General features: G+C 35.2%; 1 protein-coding gene across 8 annotated transcripts in view; it reads left to right on the forward strand.

The window, feature by feature from the left end:
- RFX3 (regulatory factor X3) overlaps positions 1–13,653 on the forward strand; it is a 268,083-nt gene that overhangs the window by 80,660 nt on the left and 173,770 nt on the right. For 2 of the 8 annotated variants that reach the window (XM_084769882.1, XM_084769885.1), the window contains exon 2: positions 3,885–3,943. The exons of the other annotated variants lie outside the window; for them this stretch is intronic. Coding sequence is in view for 1 of the 2 variants with exons in the window: in XM_084769885.1 (XP_084626011.1) it covers positions 3,885–3,943 (59 nt within the window). In the remaining variant the exon portion in view is untranslated. The remainder of the gene's footprint in view (positions 1–3,884; positions 3,944–13,653) is intronic. 8 annotated transcript variants of the gene reach the window in all.

Here is a 13,653-nt window from a genome sequence, read left to right on the forward strand (position 1 = left end):
AACAATTGAGTTGTAATCTGAATAAATTAATTAAATAAAAATTAAAAAAAATAAAAAAATATAAAGGTGCTTATCTTCATACACGGATTTATCATTTAACTCTCTCATGTTGGGCTGGAGAGATAGCTTAAAGGTTAAGAGCACCGTGTGCTCTTCCAAAGGTCCAGAGTTCAATTCCCAGCAAACACAAGGTGGCTTACAACCACCTATAATGAGATCTGGTGCCTTCTTGTGGTGGGCAGGCACACATGTGGGTAGAATACTGTATAAATAATAAGTAAATCTTTAAAAAAAAATCTCTCATTTCCCTGTAGAGAAATAGATGCTTCTATACATTTTAAATGTAAGTATAAAGACACACTTAACAGCAGGGCAAACTGATACAACAACTGGCAAGGGAGGAGAGTCCTGATGACCCCAAGTGTTTGAGCTGCCCATTTTTCTTTTGATGTGAATGAAAATAGGACAGTAGCGCTCAGGAGTGAAGGATGTGGAGGCAGGTTGGCTTTAGCCTGTGGCGATGTTTTCCTTCTGCTGAGTCCGCATTGATGCAGTGCAAGTTCTATGGAAGACGGCTCTGTTCATGTTAGAAACGACACAACTTATAATAATATTTTGTCAACATGATTATAGTATTTAAATTTCTAATATTTGGGGTTTATTTTTGTTTTTAACACTGGGTCTCAACATATAGTTCAGGCTGGCCCTGAAACCGGAAATGCTTTTTCTTCTGCCTTCTGAATGTTGGGACAAGGCACGTAATGGTATACCCAACTCACCCTGCCCCCCCACCCCAAACACACACCTCTTTTAGCATTTTATATGTGTTTAACCCGGATTCAAGCTATCCAAACTGGGCACAAGAGGAGAACTATGAATTGAAATAACGTGGGGGAAAACAGTTCAAGGCGATGTAGAGAGTAACTTCTGTAATCCGTATTGGGTATCCTCTTGCCACAAAAAATTACAAATTGTTGTAATTTGAGGGGGCTGCTGGACAGGAAGCTGTGAAGGAAGACACTTGTAAGAAGAGCTTCACATTTGCTCTGGCTTTCTCTTTACCAGCAATGTCCTGACTATGCGACAAGGACTGAGAATGGTAGTAGAAACCGTGGTGTCTTCTTGCGGAGAAAGGGAAAGAGCAGAGGTTAGAGCTCCGAAGAGCATGGAGGAAAAGAGCTGCGCAAAACAGTGTTCAGCATCCTCGCAGCTGTCTGCGAGACTTCCTTGGCCAGAGGGATTGGGTGCTCTTTCTGGAAAATCTGCTAGGGCTCTGAGATCCTAGTGGACTTTGGAGCTCTGTCCCAAGCATATTTGTCATATGGTAGCCATCCAATTGAGAACCCTATTTTTCATAATTTTAGAGCAAGGACCCCTGCCTTCCTTTGTTTTGCTGCTATAACAAAATACCCCAGGCTGAAATTCATAAAGAACTGAATTGCATTTCTGTAATGTTGTATATCCTGAAAAGTCTGAGATTTAGACACGTGTGGCTAAGTTTATTCTACCCACAAGCTGGTGCCTTGAGTGCTTCCGTGTCTGGGGCACAAGGGTTCTGTACCTGCACATGGCAGAAGATGGAAGGAAACTTCCTTATTTATGAAGCCGTTCCCATGAAGTCCATAGTCAGAATCACGAGTGTCCTCCTCATTGGTTGATTGCCTATTAATCTCAGCATAGCCATTTGTTATCATACATTAATTAAGTGGATGTTAAATCCATACGTTTTCAGCTCTTGAACTTTGCAGGACATCCATTCAGGCCATAGCAACATCCTGATGTAAAGATCTCTCTCTCTACCTTAAGAAAATTACAACTAGATCTCAACAGAATCCGGAGGAGAAACAGATTTTAACCTGCCATCTGGAAGATTTTAGCAAATACATCAGGCTGTTTTTAAACTCATCCTAGCAACACACAAATCGGTTCTAAACCAGACTTAGTGGCACATACCTTTAATCCCAGCACTTGGGAGGCAGATGCAGGAGGATCGCTGTGAGTTTGAGGCCAGCCTGGTCTACAAAAGGCCAGCCAAGGCTACACAGAGAAACCCTGTCTCAAACAACAATAACAACAACAACAACAACAACAACAACAACTCTAATTGTTTAGCTGATGATTTTACTGGTTGAGTCCAAAGATTGCTAACTTCTAAAGGAACATAATAGAGTACCTGTGTTTTATTGTTACAATGCTAAATATATGATTTTAAAAAACTATTCTAGAGATGTCTAAGAAAAAGGTAGCCTTTGGTAAGGAGAAAAACAGAGATGAAGCTTGTGATAGCATAGATGTTGATTTTAGTGGACAAAAGTTTATGTGTAAACACCTGTCCAAAGACTTAAAGACAAAAACAAACAAACACACAGTAGAATAACTTATATTAATAAATTAACAGGTAGAAAATCAAAGGTGTAAAAGTGAAATAATAAAATAAGTGAAAGTTCTCTAACTGGGATGAGCAGTAACTAAAATGTATTAGATTTACCACCTCTAGGATATTAAGAAAAAGTTAATTTCATATATATCAAATGCATTCTTTCTGAAGAACCCAGAAATAATAGATTGCAGGAAAATGAACAACAGATGATTCAGGGGTCTGAGCAGTTACATCTGATGGTTTTGCATATGTAAAATAATTGAAGATCCAGCAGGGAGTAGCATGAGGGAAATATAAATACTGAAGGTAGACAAATTGCTGTTTTAAATTAGAAACTGTCAAGCTTGGTGAATCCCAAGCAGTATAAATCGACTATAATGTATCATATTAAATTGCCAAAATAGCCAATAGCCATTACAACAATAATGAAGAAAAAATATTTCGAGATAGGGTCTCACTATGTAGCCTTGGCTGCCATTAAACTCACTATGTAGAGCAGGCTGGCTTTGAATTCATAGAGAGTTCTGGGATTAAAAATATGTGCTGCTTTACCCAGCTTGAAGAAAATAGTAAGGGATTTTAAAGCATCCAACTGCCATTCACGAAAGAGCTATCATCTTTTTCTAATTTATGTATTTAAAAATACAAAGTCATAAAGTCTATATGTGTGGGTCTATTTAAGAATAATTTTATTTGTCTGATTATATGAAGCATTCAGTCCCTTTAGATAAACTATACAAAAATATAGATATAAAATGAAGGGTGGTTTGTATGTCACGGTTCTTGACTGTTTTATCTCATCATGTTTTTACTTTGTTTGCTTTTGATAGACAATAGAGTGTCATTTTAAAGAATGGTTTTCTTACCAGAGCATATTGCTAGTTCGTAATAACCATATCAATTATAATTTATTATTATTGTTGTTGAGGCAAGGTCTTGCTGTGTAGACCAGGCTGAATTAAAACGTTTGGTGGTCCTCTTGCCTCTATCACCAGATGTTGGGTTAACAGGCATGGGCCTTTTTGTGACTAAGGCTTTTTTACTTTATTAAGTAAGCCTTAAAGTCTGATCATTATATGTCATTTTTATGCTAAATTAAGTTGATCCTAAAATCTGTTTTGTGATAAAGCTTCATGCTAAATTTAGCCAAAATTCAATATGTAAATGTATGTGTATATATGTATATATTTGAAACTATGCCAATTACAGATGAGAAATGAATTACAAAGTATAAAAACTGCTTCTACTTTCTTTTTCTGTTATGAAGCCAGAATATAGAGCTTCTGTCTCTGTTGATGAGACATTCTGTAATGTATAAGAATTTCTGGGTTGTTGAAGTCTCTCATTCCTCCTAAGATATGAGGTTTGTGTGCTAAAAATTTCCCAGGGACACACCTGTGTATATTTATTTTTTCTCAATTTAATGATATTTTAAAAAATGAAATTGAAGTAACTTTGCACCTGAAGTTCACCAAAGACAGCATCCTGTTTCTTTTTTATTCAGAGATTTTTATCAGAGGAATGTAGACTGGAATCTGCAATGGTTCTCAAAATCCCAAAGTGGTAAGTGAGACCAATTAAGTCTTTTCTTACCAATATCTAGTAGTAATTTTTCTTTGTAGTTCTTGACTGAAATATTTAAAATGACAAGTGACATCAATTCCAGTGCTTACACATCTGATAACTCTAGAGTCTGGCTATTCGAAGTTCTGTGTTTGTGTTACCAATGGTTTTGACTTATTTGGTACCTAGAATTAGTTTCTAGGATAAAAGAAAATGGGCGGGCAGGAGATTATCTTCCTGATACTGTCCACGTTGCCTCAGCTTTTTGGAGCTAAACTCTAAGCTGATGGACAGCCTTAGTTAATCTTGCTAGGCTGACAATAAAGGTGGCATTTTCTATTTTCACTCCACCAATTCAACAATTAGAACCCACGTATACCTTGTGATCTGTAACGCCGAGTAAAATGTTTTGAAGGCTGGTGCATAAAAGATTAAAATGTTTAAAAGGGTAAGTCCCAATCTGAGCCTAATATAGTTATGAAAATGAGACCTATGAAATATAAGAATGTGACATTCTAATGAGATAAGTGAACCGGAGTAAAACACATGTTTTCATTTCATTACATTATCCATTTCATCGAATTTGGGACTGATAGTGAGAAATAGCTCATAAAAATAAAAAATATTTACAGGTTTGAAAAATCCCCTTAAGAAATATCTGGGGTTGTGGGTCTAGATCACTGACAAAGGAATTGCCTAGCATGTCCTGAGCTAGCACACAACACATGCACACACGCACACATCTGAACAAACACACGATAAACCAAGATGTTATAAGGTTCAAAATGAATTTTCAAGCCAAAATTTTAGGTTTATAGTAAGTTTTTCATTGTAAGTAATCTGAAATAAAAATTAGAAAACTTTTGGATGCTTTCTGAGGCAGGGTCTTTCTAAGCAGCCCTAAGGTGGGTTAGTATTTATGAGTTAGAGCAAGCCATCTTTGAACTCAGTGCAATTCTTTTGTCTCAAGCCCCAAAGTGTTGGGATTGCAAGCCTGTACCACCGAGTACTTTTAAAAGCAATAATTTTAGGCAGCTAGAACTGATATATTACATATCTGGTCTAGGAGTGTGTGCTGAGTTTATTCTAATGTAATTTTACAAAAAGCTTCAAGGTTAAAAATGACTTTGTGGTGTCAATATGAAGGACTGTAAAGGAGATGAATTTTACCCACTAGCAAAATTTAAGTGTGAAACACGTAACTTAACAGTTAAGCAATAGTGTGCCTTTGGGAATGGTCCAGCATCTCAGACTTTGTTCTAACATGGTAATTGTTATAAGACTCATTCTAATGGTCCTGGTATGATTTCTTTGACAACATTAAGGCAAATTATTTCCATATTTACATGTGCTAGGAGAGAAGATATTTGTCTCTATATTTTCAAAAAATGGCTTAATATTTATTCTCATTTGCCTAATATAGATAATATTTTAACTTCTGATCTGTTCTGTCTGGAGAATGTGTTCTCAGAAGACAAAGGTGAGGTTAATTCTTTGCAGCCCTCTAAACCTCAATTAAAAATCTTTGTCTTTGAGAAATGCAAATAGTAAATGTCAAGGCAGATGGTTTGTGTATATTACATGTGCCATCACCCTGAGCATCTCCCTGAAGCTCTTAATTTCTTTCAGAAGCCCTTATTTCCTCTCATTCCCACATCTTGTCATGTAATTTTCTCTACCTGGCCCGTAGAACAGTGGGAAAGCCTAGTTGTCCAACATGACCACTGGAAGAAGCATAGAGATTGCTGCACTTTTCTTTATCAACAGTTTACCTTTGTTGTTAGGTAAAATTGAAATTACATCAGACAGTAAAGCAGTTGCCAGGTGTCTGTAAATCCCAGGAATTGAAAATAGAGGCAGGAAGAGCAGGAGTTTGTCTGGCTTGGGCTTCATAACTGGTTTGAGACCAGCCTATGAATGACCCTGCTTCAAAAAGATAAAGGAAAAGCAAAACAAAGAAAAATAATCATTATAAATTATATTTTATTTTCCAGTATGGTAGATTTTTATGATTAGGTATTTTATACCAAACAAGAACTTTACCTTGGATATGTTTAACAGCAGTATGTTTTAATTAATATGTATTTATGAAGTACTGATACACAGGAAACATGCAGCTATGTAATTAGTAGTTTGAGACTATATATTTTACTTTGTGTTTTTCATCGACACAGATTTAATGCAGGGGAATTTTAGAGGACATTGATCCTATTTATTGTCCTAACATCCTCTCTAGCTTGGCAAGAGAGGATGCAGTGTAGTACTTTGCTAGGGAGTTCATTACTATGTCTGAGAGACAGTAAATGTTCAAGACATGTGAAGTAGCATTTGGTGCGTGCTCTGATTAGAGTAATTTTTGTCTTTTGTATATTTAGACAGAATGATATATGCATTTATAAGTTCAACCCAGTAGAAGCTTATTTCTTCCCTCAGAAGCCAGCCTTCAGATGTGCAGGCACAGTTATATATGCCTTTATTTTATCCTCTTGTCATCAGTCCAAACAGCAAATTTTCTCATGTATGAATGAATTATCAGATAGACTCACAGTTCACTTTAGCTATCTTAGATTTTACATAGGCTTCCAAGATTCATTGATGTAGCCACGATAGTCATAGTACGGTCTGTGTGGGTTCTAGGAATGGCCGTTGAAACACTCAGAAATCAGGCCTCACCCAGTGGGAAATGCGGAAAATTCCTCCGCATTTGCTTGTCAAGTGGGACCATAGTCTTAATCTTTATCATTTCTTAGAAGTACAAAATAGAATTAAGAGGAAAAATGGCTCCACTGTTATAAATAATCCATGGATTTGAATAAAACACACATAACTATAGATAACAGTTTTTATGTGAAAGTAATATATAAGCGGCAAATCTCCAGATGAATGTGTGGTGATGATGTCATGACCTCAGTCAGTTTTCAAAGCTGCTGTGATTCTTCTCTTGTTCTGGACTTAAGTACTCGCCTACTGTCTGACTCTCCTCCTTTTAAACGGTGTTGCCATGCTTTTCTGGCCTTCTAATTCCACTGCTAAATGTGGTTTGGTGTGGTTCAAGGCAGATGTCTGTGGTGATGAGTGCTTCAGTCCGTTGGCTGGCAGAAAGATGGATGTGAACCAGCAGGCGACTCAGAAGCCCTGGTGCTCTGTTCCCCACATGCATTTGCTTTCTCTAGCTAGACTGTCTCCTTGCCATCGTGTGTCATGGTGACAGACTTCCTCATGTCTTATGAATGGCTGTGGGTGAGCTTTCTGTTATTAAATGTGCAGTTAACATAACCCCCTACTTAGTTTTCAAAACGGTTTATTAGTATAACCTAGCTTATTTAATATTTGATTTGCAAATTCATTTATACACACAGCAATTAAGCTTACTATATAAATCTGTAACACATTTATTTTTATTTATTTATTAATACCAAATGAAGATTGCTCAGGCTTTATATTGCTGGGTGCTGTTGTTCAGCCATTTAAAAATAAATTGAGAAATAAATGTTCTGTTTTGTAAGCTGTAACACGTGAGCCCATCAGCTGGTTGAGTGGAGCATGTAATAGGGAGTAGTTGCAGGCAGCAGGACAGAACTAACGGGGACTTCCATATCACTTGAAATGTGGGGTTGCTACATTTGTTGACTGATCCCCAAACAGTTCATTAAATACAGAATTCTTCACTGACTCATTGTCCTCTCTTTGAAAAGAAAGCATCCCTCTTTTTGTTTTAACACCTACTTGCAAATTACTTAAATACCTTACATTTTTCCGTGATTATATACTATTTTAACACAAACAATTCATTCTACATCTTGACTACAAGCTTCAAATAACTATTTAATAGTGGTTGATATTTCTTTAGCTCTTCCTTAGCATCAGAGATATTGGCAAGCCAAAAGGGCAGTCTCTTTAGTTTTTCAGGTCACTCTAGGAGGTGGGATTTACTGATTCTTAACTTGGTAGATGAGAAAACTAGAGCTATGTTTGCTAAATATCTTCCTCATTCTCATGGCTACCAACAAACCAAACAGTCTCATTAAAAATGGGGTACAGAGCTAAACAGAGATTTCTTAACAGAGGAATATCAAATAGTTGAGAAACATTTAAAGAAATGTTCAACGTCCTTAGTCATCAGGGAAATATCTGCTATTTTAAAGAATATTTGACAAAGTGTTCTACCTTAGAACTGTTCTTTTTTAATATTTTATAAATATTTTGGTCTTAACTTTTAGAAATATTCCTAGATTTTTTTTATTCCTAGAATTTTTGTGTAAGTGTATTTAATCTTTATTCCAGAATTTCCCACTAAGCATATAGTTATTGAGTCATTTATTTGTGATTTCTTCATTTATGTTTATGGATGGTGTTCTTCCCTCCACAAGTTAGAGTATGATACATTTTAATTTTTATTAAAGTTAAAATAATTTTCAATTTCCCTTTTTTCCTTTGACTACCTGTTTATTAATTAGGGATGTATATTTATTTTTCAAATAATATGTTTCCCTCTTTTTCTTTCATCTGATGGGGGCGGGGTCAAACTCGGGGCCTTACTCATGCTAGATTGGCGCAGTGTTGCTATCTTAAGACTGACTTTCAACCTAATTTTGATACAATGAGAAATCTTTTAAGATTTAAATTCTTTATATATTTAAAAAAATTGATCTGTTTTAATAAGTGTTCTGCCTGTTGTGGAGAAGTATGTGTATTCAGGTATTGCTTGATGGGGTGTCTTATCAATGCAATTAGGTCAAGGTGATTAATATTATTGTCCAGTTTGTTTGTCTTTGCTGATTCCTTCCTCCCTTTCTTTCTCTTTTTCTTTATAATTATTGTTAATCAGTTTTGAAGAAAGGTGTTAAAATATCCATTTATGATAGAGTGTATGAGTATTTTAAAATCTCAGGTTTTACTTTAATTAGGGGTTCTGAAAAGAGGCAAATAACACTTATGGTCTCTGTGTTTTCTTAATAAATGAACTCATTTGTCATTATTGTTGGCTCTCCTTATTCCTTTGCTGTAAGAGACACTTTCTTATCTAAATGCAGTACATTTTATAATATATTTTTATATAATTTGGTTATTGTTATACCTTGACTTTGGGTACACCTCTTTAACTTAGTGATAGTGTTCCTTCACTGCTATGCCACTGCATGCATAGTTTAAGAAAAGCAGTGATTCTTGGCAGCCGAGAACATTCATGTTTGTGTAGCTTTTAAGAAATTTGAGTAACACTGCTCTTAGAAATCTTCCTACTGGTTCATTTCTTTTATAGGAATAATGGTAACTCTTGTTTTTTTTCCTCCTGAATGAAATTCAGATTAAAATAACTTAAGTGACAGAAAATGGCCAAATATAGCATAATGTAACAAATACTGATATTGAAGTCTTTTAGGTATGTATTCAAATTCTAGTACCATCTAGCATTTACAAATGCTAGATTTATAAATGACTCCCAAGTTCACATTGGGGAACTGGAATTCAGATAAATGAAAAGGGCCTTGGACAATAGATCTAAAAGTTTTCTCAATTTACAAGTAAAAGTTAAGCTTTAAAATATTATTTCAGGCACACTGTATGCATAGGACACAGAAAAGAAAGGGTAACTCTTAAAGGCATAGTCCTATGTAGTAGAGAGGACAAAACAGGTAGCCAAGGGAGGGAATGCTTTTTCAGATCTTCGGAGCATTACTGGACTCCCACAGCAGTGTCATGCATTCAGTGAGTTAATATTTATTTGGAGCTGATGTAAAGTTTATACATTTATTCTAAATAGATTAGAAACAGTTATTCCCATAAAATGCTAGTGATGACTAAGCCAACTTTCTCCTTTAGTAAATAGCAAATGTGCCATTGGGTCTTTCAAGGGGACATACCAAAAGCACACAACTGTGTTTTTTTGTTTTTGTTTTTGTTTTTTAAACAATTTCTCACTGGCTTTGCAAGAACATGATTTCACTCTTTAAGAGTGCCTTTCTCATTGATGTTAACAATTTCAGCTATGAAACAAACTTTTTTCCCATTAACTTGGAAATACAAAAGCATGAAAAAATATAAACATGAGCAGGCCAAGAGTATATATAGTTTTTGTAGTCTTATTTTATGTTAAATGAGCCTGGGTGTTGTCCTTTACTAATGGAGACTCTGGGAAAATACTTGATTTTTGGGAAACTCAGAGTCCATCCCAGGAGAGAGCAGCACATATTGTACAAGACTTCTAAGAATTAATGTGTCAATTTTTGTGACAGCTACATGGTAGTTGCCCAATAAATGTTAGGTTTTTTGTTTAGATGTAGATTTTTAAGATAGATTCAAATGTAGCCCACTCTGGCCTAGACTCCTTATAGAGCTGAGCAATGTAGCTGCCCACGACTTTGAACTTCTCATCCTCTTTTTCTCTACCCTAAGGCCTAGGCTTATGGACTGAATCAGTTTTGTTGTACCTGGGAAGGTGAAGGTAAAAGACAGAGCTAATTGGTGACAAGAATCTCTTCTGTACCTTTATCATTTTTTAGGTTATCAAGGTGAAGGGAGGGCTGCTCTTTTTCTTTTCCTGATTTATTATCCTCCTAGGGCATGACATTATGGGTTAAAAAGTCACACAGGGCTTTCACTTGTAGTTACTCACCGTTGCCAAGATAGCTGCCACTCTGTCAAGCTCCACTTGCGTTTCTTCTGATTGTCCCGGTTCTGGATGTATCAAAGCAGTGCACTTCTGGCTTAGGTTTGTGTTCGGCAAGCATTTCTTCAAAGCAAGAAGAAAGTAAAGTGGAGTGACTTCTTAGAGAATTGTTCTAGACCCTGTAGGAATATTAGATATATTTCTCCATAAAGGTTCTAATTTGTTTCTTTCTTAAAAGTTAAGTTGAAACAAAGCACAGTCTACACACCAAGGGTACAGTATTTCAAAGTAAATTTGAGGTGTTTACTTTTGAAGTGTTCAGACAAATCATAGCTCTAATAAATATGTTGCTAAATTTAAAACTTACATTTATAAAGTAAGTTTTGTGTATTCTTGGGGAGATAATGTTACATCAATTATAATTGCTTAGTTTTAATAAAATTTTGCAATATGATCTTTAGATGAGTTGGCTGTGTTATTAAAGAGTTTTACCTCATATAAATAACTTTAACAATTGTTTTCATATTTTTTGGAAAACAACTTAACATTTAGATAGGTTAGATTAAAAACAAAGGGTTATAACTGAAAAAAAGAGATGTTCCAGTCAACATAAACATTTTATAGAAGTATCTGTGTATTTCCTAAATTTTTCTTGCTCTCTTTTGTTGTTGTTTTGGTTTGCAGTTTTTGGTTTCTTATTGTTAAGTTGAAAAATATTTTATGCATTTAAAGTGGAATTTTTAGGCTCATCAGTATAAAAATTGCATTAGAGTCTTATTTCTAAATTACTTTATTCTTTACATTGGTTTTTATTTCATTTATGTTAAGTAATAAGCAGATTTTCAGCATTTGTATTAATGATTAATGCTCAGTTTGAAGGAAAATGAATTTATCATTAAAATTACTAGCACCAATGATAAAACAAATTCAGAGAGTTGTAATTTTTTTGATATTTGGATGACCATAAAGTTCTTTCTCTGTAAAGATGCACATCTGTGATGAGGCTGGCTTACTTAAAGCAGGCACTGCCACTGTTTTTTGACTAGGTAATGTAGTTTCTGCAGAAACCTTTGTATCTGCCACTCCGGAGCTCTTTGGGCTTCCCCAGTAGGCTAGATTTGGAGCAGCAGCTTCAGAAGTGCCAGCTTTACCCGTTCCATTTTTCATTGCTAAAACTGTTTATTTTCTAAAAACATTTTAATTTAGAGCACTCCCAAGAAGAAAAACAGTCAAATGAATAAATAATTTTCCTTATTAATTTGTTAGAAGCCTTTGCGTCTCTACTTTTGTACTGTTAATTACTGTTTATGGACTTGAAAACAAAAATAGAATCACCTTGGGGTCATGTTAAGAACTAATTCTGCAACTCGTAAGATTACTCATGAAGAGATACAGTAGAACTTGCATTATGGTGATCCACATGAGTCCTGTGGAAGCTATGACTCAGGGCCAGGGCCTGAAGTACCTGTTTATCCCTGCTTTCTGATCCTGTGTTTCTCTGAACAGTTGTGTATAGTAATACAAGACTAATGTTGACTGTTAGTGACCTTTCGTAGTGCTATTATAGTGTAGGTCCGCTCTGGTGCCAATTGTACAAGCTAAGAATATGTGACACTGATTTGGTTTAATGATGATAGCATTAATTTTAGATAGCAGACATTCTTGTTCATATGGCACACATGCATATATAACATTATAGTTTGCCTGTTTTAAAATTAATAATTTAATTTTGTGTTTTTGAGACAGACTCTCATGTAGCCCAGGGTGGCCTTGTATTCATTATTATAGTTGAGGATGAGCTTGCTTCCTGGCTCCGCCTCTTCCTTCTCTTCCCAAATAGGATCACTACACATGCTGCCACTCTTTGGATTTTTCTTTGTTTTTTATGTCTGTAGCATTCAGATTATGACTAAAGCCCTACAGCCAATGTGAAAATTTGTTGTCAAGATGTGCCCCCCCCAAAAAAAAAAGCTTGAAGAATTGAAGAATAAAATAAAGGGTATAACTAAGCTGAAGAACTGGCAGCTTATCTATCAGGGCAATTTGGAGGTGCTGTTTGTCACTACTGCTTAGTTATATGGTGTCCTTTCATTTTGCATGAGCAGCAGAGAGAGTAATGTGGCAAAGGAAGAAGAAGAGGGTTATATAGTTATTCCCATAACTAAAACAAACAGTCGTGGTGGTGAAATAAAGCAGAGATTAGAAGCCACATTATCTGTCACAGCAGAGAAGAAGTCATCCTTAGTTTAGATGTGTTCTTTGTCAGAGATAATCCTTATTATTCACTGTTAAATAAATTTTATAAGGAAAGGTAACGCATTTTTCATAATTAACCAATTCAGTTGTGTTTAGGAAACATTTTTTTGTAAACCTCGATGTAAAAAAAAAATGGCCACATGTAACTGTATCTTACATGTGATTTTTACATGTATAAATATTAGATTACTGTTGGTATAACGAAATAGTTGATAATGTAATACATACTACACATACTTTATATAAGCTATTTGTTTCAATGTTGCTTTAATATCCTTCAATACCTCTCTGTATAATAGGTCTGACAGTTCTTAAGCTAATAAAACCCAACAGAACATACTGAATCATTGAAGAATTTAAGCAGTATGGTTTGTTTCAAATAAATTCTCACACAACTGAAATTTTAAATCTTTTTAAAATGAATGTAAACATAATAAGTACATAGAAACAACTGCAAAATAAGGATAGTTAGTGCATGCTGTGAAGAGCCTGTAAATTGCCACAAAACCCTCCAAACCCCCAAAACGATTATCCTTACGAGCATTTCATGCAGTTTTATGGTGAAAAGTGCACCTTGTAAAAGCTGTTACACTAACAGTTTCATTTAAAAGGTTTTTTTCCCCTCACACCCTGAAATTACACTTACTCGCTTCAAGTCAAGATTCAGGATTTATTCCCTGTTTGTTTTGGTTGCAATTACTGATGTGTTCATTTTTTTTGCTTCCCCACTCTTCTTCCTGATTAACTAGAAATTAGTCTTTTTGGGTTTCTTCTTTACAATAAAAACACAATCTGTACTGTAGGTTACATTCAGAAATGAAGTAATAATAAAATCCTCAGCCTGCAA

The sequence above is a fragment of the Acomys minous genome (genome assembly GCF_964271855.1).
Source record: "Acomys minous genome assembly, chromosome: 2".
In the NCBI taxonomy this organism is placed as follows: Eukaryota; Metazoa; Chordata; class Mammalia; order Rodentia; family Muridae; genus Acomys; species Acomys minous.